General features: G+C 26.5%; 1 protein-coding gene across 1 annotated transcript in view; it reads left to right on the top strand.

The window, feature by feature from the left end:
* The window catches only part of LOC100210968 (GATOR2 complex protein WDR24), an 86,994-nt gene that overhangs the window by 37,394 nt on the left and 29,504 nt on the right, over positions 1 to 20,096 (top strand). Inside the window, exons 12-20 of the mRNA XM_065810866.1 lie at positions 1,904 to 2,000; positions 4,972 to 5,055; positions 5,296 to 5,464; positions 10,880 to 11,100; positions 14,140 to 14,174; positions 14,264 to 14,327; positions 14,400 to 14,462; positions 19,522 to 19,624; positions 19,758 to 19,840. Coding sequence (XP_065666938.1) covers positions 1,904 to 2,000; positions 4,972 to 5,055; positions 5,296 to 5,464; positions 10,880 to 11,100; positions 14,140 to 14,174; positions 14,264 to 14,327; positions 14,400 to 14,462; positions 19,522 to 19,624; positions 19,758 to 19,840 — 919 coding nt within the window. The remainder of the gene's footprint in view (positions 1 to 1,903; positions 2,001 to 4,971; positions 5,056 to 5,295; positions 5,465 to 10,879; positions 11,101 to 14,139; positions 14,175 to 14,263; positions 14,328 to 14,399; positions 14,463 to 19,521; positions 19,625 to 19,757; positions 19,841 to 20,096) is intronic.

Genomic DNA, 20,096 nt, shown 5'->3' with positions numbered 1-20,096 from the left:
GTCTGTCGTCTCTGTAAAGGACTTCTGTAAAGATTTTCTGCGATGGTTGATTGTTCTGATTTCTTCACTAATTATTAAATGTTGTTTCGCAAACATTAAAGCATTTTTCAGTATAGTAGGTGTGATGGAGGGGTAGAATTTGTTGATGTCAAGTTAAATAAAAGTGCAGTATTTCCTTTCTTTTATATTTTCGAACCATTTGATAACTTCAGCAGTGTTTTACCACTGGTTTAGTTTCAATATATTTTTTATGTTGTTATTGATTTTGTCTAAATAAGTTTTGTTTACAATGTCAAGTTTGCTCTTTACTGGATTTAGTTGGCGGCAGGGTTTTGTGTTTTGGAAATTGATTTTATGGCCCTTCAGTGTGATGAACACTTCTGATTTAGTATCTTTCTGATCTTGATATAGATTCAACATAGGTCGTGTGCAAAATTAGATATGCAAACCACAAGCAGTTGTTCAAAAACAAAAAGCTTGAAAATACAACTATGCTTTCAAACTACCTATGGGATTCAAAGAATAAGTTAAAAACAGCACCCAATTTAATATGGTCCATCATAAAAAGCACCCCACCTACAACAACATAACCAAAAAATGCCTATTATCTTTATACAAAAAACTAATTTTATTGTATAAAAATCCCAAAGAATTATTAAACAAAAAAGGGAACTAGTATCTGAGTGTTGCCTTGAGAACAAATTTTTGCTGGGTAACCACAAACCAAAAGATTAGATTTCTAACACATTTTTCTCTTGTACAGAATTATATTTCCATGAGAAAAAATCAAATTTTTTACCTGATGGTTGCATTTAGCATGAAACTTATAGTTGTAAAAAATATGAAGTTTTATTTATAAAAAATATATAAATACCGCTCTTTTAACTTAATTTATTTTAATTTACTAAAATATATATATATATTTATATTATATATTATAACATACACTATTACTAACATATATATATTTATATATATTTATATTATTATATAATATATATATATATATATATATATATATATATTTATATATATTCTAATATATACTATTACTAATATATATATATATATATATATATATATATATATATATATACACACACACCTATAATAAAGGGCTTTTATATATTTATATTATAATATGTATATATATATTTGAAGACTACAGAGGAGAAAAGGCACATTTCCACATTTGAGATAAATGAAATTTTGTCTTTGAAAGTCTGAAAGTTTCCCCAGTATGCCTTTTCTTTGGGTGTTTCTGTAGCATTACATTGGCCTTTTTGGGTTTTTTTTTAGTAAAAGGCTAAGATATACAGTTATAGTATACACCTATAGTAAACCTGTAGTAAAGGGCTTAGATATACAGTTCTTCACTTGTCTAAGGTATTTAGACTAACAAAATTACAGTTAGATTATAACAAATCGCATTAATTTGATTGAGGAAACTAATTGAATTGGTGAGAAGAAGAACAGTACTAGTCCATTTTTTGTTATTTGCATTTTTTTCCATAATTTCATTAAACTTATGTTGATCTCTCTGTGTGTGTATCATATATCTTATATATCATATATTCAATATATATATGTGTGTATATATATATATATATATATATATATATATATATATATATATATATATATATATATATATATATATATTATATATATATATATATATATATATATATATATATATATATTTATATATATATATATATATATATATATACATATATATATATATATATAAATATATATATATATAAATATATATATATATATATATATTTATATATATATATATATATATATATATATATATATATTTATATCATATATTCTATATTCAACTTGTGAACTTTACATACATTTAGATAATAATGATGGTTTTATTTTCTAGCATAAATGCTAAAAAGCAGTCAAAATTTGGACTTGAAACTCAAGACTCTCATCAAGAATGCAGTATTGTCAATGTTTTTGAAATGCATTCTTTATTTGTAAGTAAAATTAGAAATTTTAGGTTAATTTGTTTTGTTTTAAGTTATTGAATTTTTGATTTTATATTATTTTTTAAGATTATTTTATTGAGATTTTGTGATTCATTGAAAAATTGAAATTGAAAATTTTAGTTTTTGTCTTTTAGCATTTTATACATTATACATAAACACTTTTCATTTAAAACTATATGTTATTTTAATTAAGTTTTACCAAAGTTTTCTATTAAATAAAGTTTTTTAAGTATTCATGTATGTACTGAAGCCCCTGCAGACGGCTATTTTAATATCAAATCACTAATATTGCTTTTATATGGCTAAGTGTACAAACATTTGTATATGTGCAAAAATATTTGTATAGTGGTGCAAAAAATCAGAATAACTTTAAATAAATGTTTTATGTGAAATTATTTGTAAATTCTTTATACTATTTAAATCAAACATTTAATTGATGTACATTTTGATTTAACAAACTTTTCAACTTCTATCAATGTGTCATTTTAAATGTAAGATGCCTATACATTAATTTATCACAAAATCAATGTGACTTTTCAAATTTGTTTATGCTGTGAAGTTTTTCTGCATGTTGATTATCTTTAAATTTTGAAATGGATTCAAATCTAGTGAATTTCGAGGTCATGGAAATTTGAAGTTTTTTGATTTTTTAAAAAGGCTGCATCGAATTAGCTATATGACGCTAACATTTTGTGCAAAAGGTGTGCAAGTTTTACAATTCCATCCATGCCATAATACTGCTATAGTAAACATTTGGAAATAGTGCTTTATATTTCTTTATATTTATATTTATTTTATATTTGTTTTATATTTCTGTTATTTTTTTAACATTTTTTTAGTTGAAAAATTCACTTTTTACTTTTTTCCCAATTATGTTTTCAATTTTATCTTCTTTCTTCTTTTCTCCTTTTCTTATTTTTGATTCTTTTATCATTTTTTATTTCCTTAAAAGTTATTTAAATAAAACATATTAAACTCGAAACCAAAAACGTCTAATCATGACAGGAATGTACAGCACAACAAGTAGTATTACTCAAAAATGTTAAAAATAAATGGTGTTTAATAATATTTAAGTATCTAATTGACCAATATAAAATTTAACACAGCATAAAATAAAGCTAAATTATTTTTTACTGTTTTCAAGGAAAAGAAAATGCGAAGACAAGAAAATAAATGACACAAGACAGAAATCAAGAATAAAAAGATAATGCAAAGATAACAGAAATTCTAAAATGTTCTATAAATAAAAGAATATCATTTTTTTTTCATCAAAAGCAAAATTAAATAAGTTAGATTATGCTAAGCAGGCATATTCTTATGGTTGAACTAAATGAAAATAGATTAACTGGTCAAAACTTCTGTAAATAAAAATGTTTGATATTCAATTGTTTCTGGGGCATAAAGTTTTATGATATTTTCCAGTTGTAAAAGGTCTTTTAACTTTTCTTTCCCTTCCTACAAATTTTATCAAAGAATTTGCTTAGAGGTTCTGATTTGAATTATTGGATTTGATATGTTTATAAGTGTTTATAAGATTTGATGTGTTTATAATTGTTTATAAGATTTGATGTGTTTATAAGATTTGATGTGTTTATAAGTGTTTATAAGATTTGATGTGTTAAAAAGGAATCACCATAATATTTTAAGTTGTGCGAAGAAAAAATGTTAGCAAAAGTTTTTTTTTTTTTTTTTACAATACTAGTTTTACACATATTTTTAAAAATCTTTTGTTTTATTATTATTATTATTTTTTTTTTTTTTCTGTTTGTTAGCATTAGTTTGGCATTAGTTTTATATAATATTGTCAAAAAAAGACAAAATAAATTGTAATTTATTTGCTTGATAATAGCAATTTAATGCATGTTTAAACATTGATGAATGAAGAAAAACAAATTAATGTTTAGATATTAAAAAAAGATAAAAACAAGAAAATTCATGATTACATAAACTAATTACAAAAAAAAATTTTGTACATGCAAAAAAAAAATTAAAAGGTAGTTTTTAAATTGAAGTGCTCACCTTAAACTAGAAGGTACTTTAAAGTGACAAAAATATTTTTGTCTCTTTAATATATTTTAAAGTTTTTTGAAATAATCATAAAAATAAAGGTAAATGCACTTTAAATTAATGTTTATTTTTTCTCTCACTATTAAAATATTAAAAAAAGAAAAACAAATATCATTCTACCAAATGGATTTCCTCCTTTAATCCCCTCTGAACAAATACCATTTACTCCTTCATCTTCAGTTTATACTCTTCTTTCCTAACTTTCCATTTCTCAATAAAAATTTCTCAGTTAAATTTTTAAATTACTGTTTGTAAATTGATTTTCCTGAACTACCATCAAGTTCAACTTGCTAATTAGTAGAAGTTTGGATTTTGAACGAAATGCATAAGCAATTGGTTTTTTTTTTTGAACAGAGTATTCCAATAGAGTTTATTCAATATGCAGAAGACAACTTTTGACATACAGCAACAAGTTGGGGTGGGGGGTGGTTAAAATAGTAAGATAGACAGTATTTTTACCAACTGTTAGTTTTAAAGTATTTCATAGTTAGTATTAAAGTATGCATTGAAGTTTTTTTTTGCATTAAAGATTAAAAAAATGTGTTTTAATAATGTAAAAAAATTGAAAATTCCTGTTTTTTGAAATAATCATAAAAATAGGTAAAATTTAAAGAAGTATTTTGAAATTCCACAAGGATAGATTAATTCTGAAAGTCACAGCTGTATTGGCAATATGTTTTTTGCACATATTTTAACAAATTTTTGACTTTAAGGTTTAACCTTTGAAAAAAATAAAAAAAAGTATATAAAACTCCTTTCTTAAAACATTGCCATTTGGGTATGCATGTTAGTTGCAAAGGTCAATACAAGACCTAAAGTTTTGACCTTTTTTCTAATCCCTGGCCTATTGTGTTATAGATAAAAGGCTTTTAAAAAACTTTTTTCATAATAGGATGAAATGTGGATTTCTTCTCTTGCAAAAGAATACATTTTTTTTGGCAAATCAGTAACTGCAATGTGCGAACATAACTCTAAGGTATATAGTTTTTTTTATTTGTAATTAATATTGTGCTTTTTCAAATATTTTGTATTTTCTATTATTTATTATAGTATATTTTAACAAATTTATCACCAATTTGATTTTAAAAAATACATGTTTTTAAAATTTTTATATTTTAATTATAAGTTAAGTGTTTGGTTTTTATTTGGTTATTATTATTGATATTATTTTTATTATTTCAATATGTTGATAATTTAAGTGTTTATTTGGTATCAGGCAGCTAAAAAATTGGGTTTCTTTGAAAAAGCACAAGTTTGGGCAATTCTTGGTCAGCTGTACTACCCAAGCTCAAAAACAGAAGTTGATCCTAGTCCACCGCTTCAGATTACTACTTATTCAAACCCAATGATCGGAAAAGATCATTCAAGATTGCTAGATACACCTGGTGCGTAATAATGCCTTATAAATATTGCTATAAGTTTATAAAGTAATACAATATATTGAATTTTAGTTTTATGTGCTTGATATGTTTTTGAGAGTATTGGAATACTGGTATTGGTTTTTGAGAATGTTGGAATACTGATACAGTGTTAGAGTGTTAGAGTAACTAAATTATGTTTTAAAAACATTGGACATATATAAAGGGTGCAAAGGAAATACTGGTGATGTCACATTTCCTGATTTTTCAGTTATTGTCTCCACTAAATATTAGATATGTTGCTGCATAATCATCAATGCACTATTTTTAAAATTTTAAATTATCTACAAATTAACACATTATAAACATATAAACATAGAAAGTTGTGACATTACTGGTTTTCCCCTTTATCCATTCCTAATATTGTTTGCTAGTTTTTTTGACTGAATCAACTGATATAGTGGTGGTGGTGTGTGTGAGGAAGTGAGAGGGAGGGGGTTAATATAATTACATTGTCATATTTTTTCTTCTTGGTTGTCAAACATTTTAAACCTTTGTCAAACATGTTTGGACCATGTTTGGATCATTTGTAAAGTTTCAACTTTTTTCATTGTTTTTCAGACAATATGTTCCATAAAACCTTAATAAAAAAACATCTTGTTAAGTTTTCCCTAGATTTTAATTCACAGCTAGTGTAGCCTAGTATAATGGAAAGTAAAAAAGTGTGGTTTTTACTTTCCATAGTGTAGCCTAGTATAATGGAAAGTAAAAACGCGTGGTTTTTACTTTCCATAGTGTAGCCTAGTATAATGGAAAGTAAAAATGTGTGGTTTTTACAAGACAAAAGTTTTTTTTTTAAATTTATTAAAAAATAAATTCTGGTTATTTAAATAAATTTAAAATTTTTTAAACTTTAAATTTTAAATTTTGAAATACAATTTTCAAAGAAGAGAGTGAGAAACTTTCACAAATTGATTCAAGTTTCTCACTCTCTCCTTTCTTTGCAATCTTTTTGACTGCACTGCACTCTTTTCGACTGCTTGTTTCTTACTAATATTATTTGTCCTCTAAAATATTTTTCATTGAAAATTGGAAAATTAGTGGTTGGTTGAATTTTTATTATTTGAATGTTACTTTAAATATTTTCTGGTTTTCTTTTTTGACAAATTAAGTACAATTTGAAAGTGACATTGACCAATTTGTCAAAAAGTAAAAGTTCAAGAGCTACAGGTCCATAATATGAACAATGTAACATCTGATTCACATTTTGGTTCTTAACAAATCTTCATGTGAAATGATACTGTTTTATTTTATGGCAAACAGGCTTGCATTGTCAAGTCAAAGTAAATTAGTGCATTTTCAAGGGTTTTTGACATCTGAAGATTATGTAAGTAATGAAGTTTAAAACTTACTTTAAAAAACTGCAACTGTATTGGTTTGAAATAAACTCTTGAATTTTTGTGGGAGCGAACAAATATATACTTGAAATTTCTTGAAATCTTTTTTTTCAATATTGCTAAGATAATTCAATGCTTTTGTTAACAGTTTAAATACTTTGTATTGAGTAATTCTTTGTCCTGTGTTCGCAGCCATAAAAATGTTAAATTCTCTGTTGTATGTAGATTTGAGTAAACCAACAGATGTATCTTTCTCCGCCTTTTTATGACAAGAAATATAATTTTATAAAACATTTTACATTAAACTCTAAAAGCCTGTTTAATATTCTTCTGATTGATAAATAGTATTTGGAGAAATGCAACCTTCTGATAATGGGACAGAGGCTCAAGTGTGGTTTAACTACATTAACAATACGCTTTTAGACTTTGTTTAGAAAATAAACTGCATCATTAGAAGAACCAGCCTGAATATGACAACAGCACTCCATACATGGGCAAAAAAGATATTGGTTGGGGCAGTGGATAAAATTAGGTATAATGAAATGGTGTCCACAATAAATAAAGGCAATCTTAGCAGATGCCAACTTTGAAATAGATTTTGTAAATGGTTTTCACGCAAGTTCAATAGTGAATGATAATCAGAGAAGACATAATACAAATAACTCAGTAAGGGTGTTAGACTATTATCTCAGTAAGGCTATGTTGCCATTTATCAATATAGGAATATCAATAATATTGTAATACTGTTAGCAGTAAACCAAGTTTTGTTTGAAGCTGAAGATAGATTCAAGATCTGCCTGTTCTATGCATTCTTTAGGTGATAAACTATCTGAAGTGATCTCATGAAAAAGACCAGCATTTTAGGCTTTATTGAAAGTCTTTGATATGTGAAGAGCAATAGCTTTGCTGCCTCCATCTAATACACAATAGAACCTTTCTGTTATAACAATAAGAAAGTTAGCTGTAGAACAAGGTTGAAATCTATATTTATTGTCAGAGAGGAGGTTGTTTGACTCAAGATGAGATGTTAGAAACTTGTTAATTAAAGACTCAAAAACCTTGATAATAGTAGAGAGCTGACTGATTGCTATCAGTAGAGAAAAGTTGAGAGAGATGATTTGACAATAGAAGTTAAGAGAGATGACTAGACAATAGAACTTGAGAAAGATGATTGGGCGATAGTTAAAGGGGTCATAGTGTTCTTCAGAGTTTTAGAAGTTGGAACCACCAATGCCATTTTCCAGTAAGCAGGAAAACAAGATTCAGTTAAACACTTGTTAAATAGTTTATAGAGTATTAAAGGGAATTTTCGAGAACACTTTTATAAGATTGTGACAGGAACGTTGTCCAGACTATAAGCAGTAGTTTTATAAGATAAATAATTCTAGCAAATGAAGTAGGATTGGTTTGGATCTCTGACAATAGATAAATCTGTATTTTTGGGATGACAGGAAGAGCATTGTCTTTAGATTTATCAGATGAGTTAGAGAAAAAGTTCTTTGCAAATAGTTCTGATCAAAATAAGATCAGATCCATGTAGGAGAGAATCTTAGTCTTACCTTTATTAATGATAAGGATTAAGTTAGGTTCTAGAGAATTTTTCTGAAAGAAATTTTTCTAGAACTCCTGAGATAAATTTGAGACTTAGTAATCTGAAAATAAAAAGCACAGAGACACCATTCACGTGCAACAGAGACATCATTCACATGCATCAGAAACACCATTTACGTGCAACCAGAGACACCATTCACCTGCAACAGAAACACCATGCATGTGCAACATCTATGTTAAGAAGGCCTTTTGCAAAACAGTAGCCAAATGCAGATAACATATGCTCAAGATGAGTAATTTTATTGAGACACCATCTCAAACAAGAGCCCTAAGGCAGGTGTATTTTAAGTCAGACTTTATTTCTCTTCTTTGCCTAAAATAGCGAATCTATATTATTTATATGATTTATTATATACAAGTCCTATGTCAAATACTATGAAAAGTTTATGATTTGTTCTATATAAATCCTATATTAATGTATATGTTTCAACACTGTTTCATTTAAATGCAAATGCATTTAATGAAACAGTGTTGTCAGGTAAAATAAAAGTTGTTAAAAAATAATTAATTAAATTGTATTAAAAGATGATATTAGTTTATTTTTATGTCTAAAATATAAGACTTTTTTTTTTTAAATATGTTTTTACTTGATGTTAAATATGTTTTTACTTCATAAAAAAACTTTTAAGATTGCTTCTATTATACAAAGTTTGAATTTGAAAGTTTTGATAATTTTCTTTAAATTTTTTTTTTTAAAACAACTTCATTCACATTAAACAAAATCATTCACATATTAACATATTGCTCTTGGATAAAGGAATAGAATTTGCTTTCTTATAGAAAAATGAAGCCACACAAAAATTTAAAGAACAAATGAATTTATACCAAAAATAGTTACAAGTAAATGATGTTTAGTAAAAAAAAAAATTCTGTTAGACAAAATATGTTATTTGGTTATAGATTTATTAGGAAAGTAAAGCTAGCAGGTAAATTTACAAAGCAGTAAAAACTGAGGTTGTGAGAAAATATGTCTGGTTTAAAAAACAGTCAAAACATTTTAAATTTTAAATTGCACAATAAATCTGTTAATCTTTTGAATTGCACAATAAATCTTTTAATCTTTTGAATTGCACAATAAATCTGTTTCAGCAGAGAAAATATTTACTCCTATGCAACACCCTACAAAGTATTTTTGCAACAAGTTTAGATTTTAGAAATGAGTTCTGTTGAGTCTGCAACAACTTTCACACAGAACTTTCACAAAGCTAATTCAGGAAACAGTTCTATATTATGTTTGTACTCATAATGACTTATGCAGTGTCTTTGTAACTGCTGATATACCGTTGTACAAAATTCATAACAAAAATTTATTTGATTTCTTGCAAATTTATACAGAAGTAAAAGTTCCATCTGAAACCACTGTTTGGGATGTTAATTGATGATACTACTGATACTTCTGAGATATTGCATATATTATTTGAATAGAGCAAAAAATCTCCAAAAATGATTTTTTTATTGAGCTCTGCTGAGTTTGAGAAAGCAAATCATAACATTATTGCAATTTTTTTTGATGAGTTTGTGGAGATTTTTGGTGCTGCTATTGTAAAAGCAGCTAGAGCAATAAAAATAACTTACTCCAAAATTATACACTTAACTTTTCTTTTTCATTTCTTTCACAGACAAATGCATATATCTGAATGTTGATCAACTTGTATCAAATGTAAAAAAAGTGTTTTTAAAGGCTCCATAGAGAGTGAAATTTTGAAATGCTTACATTTCAAAAATTTCACTCTCTATGGAGCCTTTAAAATCTTGTTAAGGTCTTGTTTTTCTACCACAGCCTATATTAACAAGGTAGAGAATTTAGAATTTAAAACAAGTTTAAAATTTAAAGTTTAACAAGTTTAAAATCTAGTTTAAAGTTTAAAACAATTAAAAAATTTATGGTTTTGATATTTTTAAGAACATGTCCTCAAAGCATGGATTATTTTAATACAAAACTGTATAATTTTAGTGACCTAAGTATGCCCTGATAACGTCTGTCAAAGTTGAAAGAAGCTTCTCTATGTACAAAAGCTTGTTTAGAGAGGCACTAGGCAAAGTTTTGTTTTTCAAAATCAAGTGAAATGTTTGTTTTTTACTATACTGAAAATTTAAATTTAAGAAATATATTCTGTTTTTTTACATTCATTACTTGTTTTTATAAATAAAAGTATTTTCGTTGTAAAATAAAATAATAAAAATAGGTGAGAATTATTAAGTTATTAAAGTTAATGTAAAAAAAAAATTATTAAAAATGAAGCATAAGGAGTACAAAATGTTATTGAGCATATTATTTTTTAATTTATAATTCAGAAGTTACCAATTGTTTACCTTGTTACCATTTTTTAGATTTTTTTTACCATAAATACAATAAATGGAATTTGTAAATTTTATATATAATTATATAAATTTTCATAAGTTTTGATTTGGTAATAATAAATTTAAATTTTAGAACGCATTGATTTTAAAAGCAATAATCAATCAACCTTAAGCTCTGAAAATGAAATGGATCCAGGCCTTCAAACACCTAGTGGTGTTGTATCTAATGTTTTTCAAGATATGACATTAGTAGGACCTGAATTAGATGCTGTTTTTGGGGATGAAGACTGTAATGAGCAACTTTTCTCTACTGATGTTGATGAGGATGTTGAAGATCTTGAAGATCTACCTAGGGTATTTTTAATCTTTAAAATTTAAATTTTGCTTTAATGCATTAAAAATCTTCTAATACATATATATTTTGTTTACCTTGTTTATTTTTGTTGGGTTTGTGTAACCTTTCTGGCCTTGTGTATTCTTTTTGGTTTTATGTCTTCTTGCTGTTTCAATGTATAGATGAGTTTTTGTGCAATGTCGCATCTTTTTGTAAACAGCTTGCGCGAGCATACTTGTCGACAGAAAACACTATAAGTATACATTCAACTTATAGACAGAAAACTTTATAAGTATACATTCATAACTTTATAAAAACACTTTATAAGTGTTTTTACATTTCTTTTGTATCCTTAAATAAAGTTTTGTCTTTTTTTTTCTAAAATGATTGAAAGAATAATAATTAGTTATCTTTTTTTTAATATTATTAAAATAAGTCTTTAATATTTTTATAAACTTTGGTTGCTGTTAAAAACTTTTATGTATAAAAAAATGAGTTCAGTACAGTACAAAAAGTACTAAATGGTTATAAAAAGATTTTTAAACCAGATATTAGATAAATTAAAACTAATACCCTCCATTTAAGATGTGTTTAGATTTTTAATCTGTAAATAAAAATATAATACTTCTCCATAAGTTTTTATAAAATTTTTTATTATTTATAAAATAATCAGGATGGCCAGCAACAAGGACATCCTACTAAAGTCAGCTAATTAATCAAATTATGCTAAACTCAAGGAAGTTGTATCTGTGCAAAAATTCAAAATAAAATTGTATATGACTTCGTCAAATATGCATACCATAGTCATGTAAAATGCACCAAAAAGCTCCATACAAATGACAATTTAACTTCTAGAACTTATTAGCGACGTTATAACAAGAATTATAAAGTAAATTTATTATTAGGGTTTTTTGTAAGTGTTGTTATTGGTTATTTATTAAGTGTTCTTTTAATTACCCATCAATTTAAGTATTTCGTTCTCCTTAAATGTTAGGGTAGAATAACTTTTTTTAAAACTAAATAAAGTTTCTTAAAAACAATAAAAAAAAAAAACATTAATTGATTTTTATGCATTTATATATGTATATATCTACTATGTATGTATATATCTACTATGTATGTATATATCTACTATGTTTGACATACATAGTAGATATATACATACATTGTATGTATATATCTACTGCGTATTTAGATAAGCTTATGCTTACTATGTTTGCTTATCTTTATATCATATAGCCTTTTACAGAAAAAGAAGGAAAAAAAGAATAATAGTAAAAAAAAAGATCCATCCCAAAATCTCAATGCCCCATCCCAAAATCTCAGTCGATGTAGTGGCACTCCTTTGTATCAGCAGGCTATAAGATAGTCAATGTATGTACTAAAATCCCCTGAAGTAGCAGGCTATTTCAGTGTGGCCTCACAGTGCTTATCTTAATGGGTGATGCAGAAGTTATCGGACAAATCCTAATTTCATTATTTGGGCATAATAATTAGTTTTTGTGGTTTTAGGCGTAGGCATAAACGCTCTATAAAATATAAACTTTATTATTTGAAACACAATTATTTAAAATGAGGTTAAATGCAGCTGAACGAGAATCTTTTCGAAAGCGACTAAAAATGTTTTTTGTAAATAAACCTAATATTAAAAAAAAAAAAATCGTAAATCATTTTGATAAGGAAGGATTTGCTCGAAGTACAATATATGATAACCTAAAAAGACTTGAAACTGTTCAATCGTTTTCTGATAGAAAGCACCCTGGTCGTCCGACATCCTGGACTAGAGAAAAGAAACCCGAATTAACGAGACTTGTCAACAATCGAAAAGGGGTCGGTCAGAGAAAAATAGGTATTAAATTCGGTGTAAATCAATCGACAGTTGGTCGTCAGTTAAAAAAAATGAATAATAAATATAGAAAACGTGAAAAGACTTCAAAATACACTATAGAACAACAAATAAAGGCAAAGAAAAGAAGCAGGAAACTAGTTAACCAACTCTATAACACAAAATCGCTTCTAGTCATCGATGACGAAAAATACTTTTGTTTTGCAGGGGACAACATGCCTGGAAATTCTGGATACTACACAAACAACAAAAAGACATGCCCAGAAAGTGTTTGTTTTATAGGAAAAGAGAAATTTCCAAAAAAATTATTAATGTGGATAGCCATATCTGACCGTGGTATGTCCGAGCCATTGTTTCGCACTTCCAAGATTGTAGCGATCAATTCATCAATCTATATTAATGAATGTTTAGAAAAACGACTTCTTCCATTTATTCACAAGTATCTTGGAGACTTTAACTATTTATTTTGGCCAGATTTAGCAAGTTCTTATTATTCTAAAGATTCTCTAAATTGGATGGACCAATATGTCTATTACGTTGATAAAGAATCCGATCCCCCAAATGTGCCTCAAGCACGACCAATTGAAATTTTTTGGGGACATTTGGCACAGAAGGTTTACGAGGGAGATTAGCAAGCTTCAACAGAGCAAGTTTTGATTGATCGCATTAAACTAAAACTACAAGAAATTGATTTAAACTTTTTACAGTCGCATATGAAAGGCGTCAGAGCAAAATTGAGATCAATTGCAGATGGTGGTGTTTTTTCATATAAAAAATAATATATTTTTATTAAAAGATAAATGCTTTATTTTAAAAAAATATAACAGTAGTTTGTTTTTTTATTTATAAATAAGTTATTGACGTTTTTATTTTGTCCGATAAATTCCACATCACCCGTTAAACACTCATTTATTGTTATATATATATATATATATATATATATATATATATATATATATATATATATATATGTATGTATATATGTTCACTGTTTTTATTTGAATTAGTCAAAATTTAAAGTACTTAGTATTTGGTATTCAGCCAAAATAAAAAAGCGATAAAATAAAAATCATTATCAAAAACACAAGTTCTAAGAATTCTTAACACAAGTAGTTCTAAGAATTCTTAACTAAAAAGTTTCAATTTGAGAAAATATATGTGTTCCAGGATTGGTCAACCCTAAGAGATCAACCTTTATTTGTTTGCTGTTTAGGAAGCATTCCAACTTCGCCAGTCTTTTAATGATAGGTGAGTGGATAAAGACTTTTCTGATGATTACATAGAAGAGATAAAAACAAAACTATCATATGAAATAATTTTAATGTTTTTTTTTTCAGGCTTTTTACACAAAGTGACTCAGAGCAAAAAGATGGACTCAAAGAGGCACTACCAATTTCTTTGGTTAGTTTTTTTTAATATGCAGTTTGTAATTTTGTTGTTGTTTGTTATTAGATTTTTTGCATTCTAATGTAGGAGTTGCCTCCATGGAATTTTGATAATCTGGTAAAGGAAGTCCTATTTTTCTACGCACAACAGGTTTTTTTTTTCTTGTTTTTTTTTAATATTTGAAAAAATGCAAAAATATGCATCAAAGGGCTATTCTAAGTCAAGTCCAAGTAAAATAAGGAAAAAATAAGGAAGAGAGGAAGGATAAAAAAGTTAAAAAGATATATTAAACAGTCGTTCAGAACAAAGTAAAGACAACAATAGTAAAGTGTATAATAAAATAATAATAACAAAAGCACAGCGCATGCAATAGAAATTATAAACTCAGACTTTTAAAAGAAAATCATGACCCATGCGTTAAGCCTAAAAGAAGTTGAATAAAAAAGGCAAAAAAAACATATGCTTATAGTGAAAGTTGAACCATGAACTGACAGATTATCAGGTCAATGCTCCACACGAATGTGCTATAACAAAATTGATTTATTATTAGTTTTATAAATATATATATATATATATTATATATATATATATATATATATATATATATATATATATATATATATATATATATATATATATATATATATATATATATGAATATGTATATATATGCGTACACACATACACATATATATACACACAGACACATACACATAAAATGAAAAAAAAAGTTTAAAAAAATGTGCGGACGTATAGAGAGAAATAAATTTAAATATAAAAACCAATTGAGGAGGCAGAAAGATTATAAAAATCACATTGTTGTAAGATTAAAAATAATTAGTGGGCTAATGTGTGTGAAACTCCTCAGGACCACAATATATTCACCAAAAATGTTTTAGAGAGAGCCTGATAAAAATTGGCAAGCATTGCTTGTCAGTAATGCATCCTTGCTATCTTTATGATCACCTGTAGCTTATATTATCAATTTTGCAATAAAAGGAACCTCACTACAGAAAAGCCCAATAATTTAAAAAAACAAAAACTAAAAACAGCTTCTGTCAAGAAAAATAATAAGATTTTAGTTGAAGGCATTACAGTGCTAGCAATAATAAAGTGAGTTGGCAATGTTTTTATTTTCATAGTTGGACAACTATTTGCAAGAAACTTTTTTTCTAATTTATCTTTGTCGTCTAAAGGCGATATTTTTCATGACAAATCAGAAAAATAGGTTAATCCATTGTTAGACACCCTACTTGAACAAGTATATGGCTAATGGTCAGGGCAGCATTTCTGTCACAGTTTTGCAAAATTGTTTTCCTGCAAACTGTTTTTTAGTTGTTAACTTTTTAATTAAGTCCTATTAGCACTTGCAGAACTGAGTCCTTAAACAGCTTGTAAAAAATTGTCATTTTATTTCAGCATATCAACTGTTGAGCATTTAGAAACAATTGGGAAAGTAAAAATAAAGCTCAATATATGAATTATTAATTAGATAAATTATAAATTAAATGATAAGCTAATTTTTCTTTGATTTGAAATTTTATATTCTTTGCTTCAACAAACCATGATATTTATTTGATTAACACTTTTCCATGTATTTTGATGTTTGTTGTAGTAAATGACCGTGGTTGAATGATTGGCTGGGGCTGGGTTTGATAAAAAGCTGTTGGGGTTAAGGCATAGGCTGGGTTTGTGACTGGGGCTGCAAAAACATTAATACATCTTTAAATTTTTTTTTATTCAAAAATCATGTTATGTTTTATATATACTCATTTATATTTATATATAAACATCATTATGATCAGCATGATGATGATGATCATCAAGCCTTAGCTTTCCCCTTTCCATATTATGTATGCATAAATGTGCTTCTTACCTAACATCCTAGATTCGCGCAGTAATGTAAGCTTTTATTCCTTATAAGTCTGTTTTTTAAGTCAAACCTCATTCTACTCCATGTTCTCCACCTACTTGTGCAGTTGCTATATTAAATCATTATCATTTTTTGTTATCTTTTTACAATTTTTTTTCCAAGAGCATCTCATTTGAGAACAATTGTCTTTTTATTATCCCAAGAAGTCAATGTAAAGGGTCCTGTTTGATGCTAAGCTAGGTTGTTCTTAGTTTACTAAATTTTGTATCTTATTACATATATAAGATTCTAGAGATTTTTAGAAAATTTTTAACAGTGTTATTAAACCCTTAAACTCTGCCCTCAGACTAATGCAGCCATTTTGAAATTATTGTTTCAAATAGCTGCATTAAACAAGACTTAACAAAATCTTATGAACTGACTTTTCTAACTTTGTACTAAGTTTATAATGACATAAAATACTGCTAAACTGATCAATACCAGCTTACCACCTTACTCAATATAATACTTTCATTGTGGCTGCCCTTGGCTGATTTAGCCGTAACATAAGTTATATACTGAGTTATTTACTGTAGACTAGTTATTTAATAAAACACACTGCAGTGAATTATGATTTTGGCTCAGAGAATTTTTATTACACATAAGAGAAAATTACATGGGTTATATATATTTATTTCATATATTTAGTGTTTAATGAGAAAAATATAGTGAATGAAAATATATATGAATGTCTGGAAAATTTTCTGGAAAACCTCACTCTGCTCGGAACCCTAAATTGTAACAAACTAGGTATCATCCCTTAACTATTTCTTCCTAAAGATTGATTTGATTCTATAACATTGTATTCTGAAAAATGCAGCTAGCCAAATACAAAAATAGCCAAAAATTGACAAGGTTGTTATCACGTTGTCCACACGTCTACATACAATTATATTATTTTTGGTGTAGATACAATTTATCAACTAGCTCATGCATACACCGTACTGCCGAAGGTAAGACTAAAATTTAGTGACAATAGTTTTTTCCTTTTGAATTTTATAGTTTTAAAAAATCTGTTCCATTTAATTTTTGTTAAACATTGCTTTGGCTAATGACTTTTTAATATCTCCTTGACTGACATTAATTCAGCATTAGCATCTTCAGTGAGCCAGAGTGGGAAAGCGATCATAGTGGATCATAAAGACAACAGTTCCAGCTGATAAGTCTAGAAATGATGCAAATGGCAATGGAATCCACATTGTTAGGCATTTGAGAGGGGTATTTCAACCAGGCCCTAGATGCACCATTGCTTATATGTCTACAGAACAGAATACCCAAGATGCTTTACTCAGAATCAGAAAATCATGTCATGTGTGTCAGCTTTGTAAATGGCATATTTTACAAGATGTTCAAAGTGGACTAAACATACTTATGGAGAGCACTTGTCAATTATTTGTGATATTTATAAATAGTGGTTCCAATTTTTAAAAAAACCCTAGAAAGCACACTGACCTTTCGAACAATTAGTCTTCTGATTATTAAATCATTTTTTTCTAACCACAGTATTTAATTCATTCGCATCCTTTCACTGTATCTGTCCCTTAATGCTACAAAAATTTTTATTCATCTAGACAGCAGAAAAATTTTTACACAAGGGCCATCACAACGAAAATCACGGAAAGAGTCCCTGTCAGCTTTAAAATAGTCGTAAGAGATACGATGATAGGGGGATTCTGATGATGAAGAAGAATGAGATAACAGTTTTAGAGAGATCAAACCGTGATCAGAAACTCCTAAGGGTGAATGTGGAGAAACTAAGCACTAACTAGCATCAAATACAAAATATAAATCGAGTAGAGAAGATAAATGATCCGGATTGTCTGTAAAGCGAATTTAATCAGAAATAACATCGAAAAGAGTGCAGTCTTGAGATAAAGGAGAGTGATATAGAACAAAGAGAAAGGCAATAAAATGAAGTGATGCTAAACAAAAGCACATAAAAGAATAGTATATATATATACTATTCTTTTATGTTCTTTTACATGCAAAAATAAATTCAGTAGTTTTATGATTATTATAAAAAATGCACTTTTAATAAAAAGTAAAACTATTTCCTAGTGTTACAATAACTATATAACAATAATATATATATATATATATATATATATATTATATATATATATATATATATATATATATATATATATATATATATATATATATATATATATATATATATACAAATGTTTTACCAAAAAACATAGAAATAAGGTTAGCGATTTTTTGCAGACTTCACTTTTAAGTCGGCAGTATATATATATATATATATATATATATATATATATATATATATATATATATATATATATATATATATATATATATTTATATATATATATATATATATATATATATATATATATGTATGTATATATATATACAAATTTATGCATACATATACTATTTATTAAATACTGCCATACATACATACATACATACATACATACATACATACATACATACATACATACATACATACATACATACATACATACATACATACATACATACATACATACATACATACATACATATATACATATATATATATATATATGTATGTATGTATGTATGTATGTATGTATGTATGTATGTATGTATGTATGTATGTATGTATGTATGTATGTATGTATGTATGTATGGCAGTATTTAGTAAATAGTATATGTATGCATAAATTTATATATAAAGTATTATAAATATTTTCCTAGCCCCAGATATCAATCCTTGCTAAATCTTATAATTTTGCTGGGGCTGGGTTTGTAAAAAGTCTCATTTTTAGCTGGGGCCAGGACCCTGGTCAGTTAATAGTTTGTTGTAAAGCAATTTAATTCTGCATACAACATATAAAAGACTTTTGAATTTGATTGAATGTTGAGTTTCATTTGAATTTGATTGAATGTTGAGTTTCATTTGAATTTGATTGAATGTTGAGTTTCATTGAGTCTAGAAAACTTTTATTCTATTGAATAAAAAAGTTGGATGTTGGCAAAAGTACTTTGTAATGAAAACTATTTTGATTAATTTAATGATTTTATACTTTAAACTTTTTACCAAAATAAATTATTTTTTAAATGATCTAATATTATAAATATAGTTGTTACATGTTTAAAGCTCCTAGTTTCAGCAAAGTTAAAAGCTGCTGACTTCAGCAAATTTAGTCTCTTAAAGCACCTTACACATCAATTAAAAAATATTAATTTTACTGTTTATTGAAATATTTACAAGTTTGTTTAATTATTTTAATTAGATATCAATGCTAAAATTAATACATAAATTGATATAAATTACATATATAGGGTGACATCCAAATGAGTGTAACTATGTTATTAGTGTTAAACAGTTTTGCAAAAGGTATGGTTGAAAAAAGTATTCAAGAAGATTGGTTTTATGGTTATATAGGTATATATAATTTAATGTGATGTTTTAATGATGCTAATGTTTTATTTCAAATTAATTTTTTCGATTTTTGTTATTATTATTTGTTTTTTTCATTAAATAAAGAAAACAATAAAAGATAAAATTTATTATCTAGAAATCTTGTCTCGACTTCATTTGTTTAATATTGCAACTGAGGTTATAAATCATGCACCTGCTCCTGTTAATACCTTAAACCAGGTGTGTTTTTTTATTGCAAAATCTATAATATGTGTTTTTATATATATATATATATATATATATATATATATATATATATATATATATATATATATATATATATATATATATATATATACCCTCGTTATTCAAGTAATATAGAAAACCGTTAAAAAAAAAAAATAATAATAATAATAAAACTTCAATGTAATGTGTTCTTGCGTCTTAATAAAGAAAAATTTCCAAAACGACAATGTGACGTAATCTCCGTCGTCTT

Source organism: Hydra vulgaris, chromosome 11, assembly GCF_038396675.1.
Source record: "Hydra vulgaris chromosome 11, alternate assembly HydraT2T_AEP".
In the NCBI taxonomy this organism is placed as follows: Eukaryota; Metazoa; Cnidaria; class Hydrozoa; order Anthoathecata; family Hydridae; genus Hydra; species Hydra vulgaris.
This window is presented reverse-complemented; position numbering and strand designations above follow the sequence as displayed.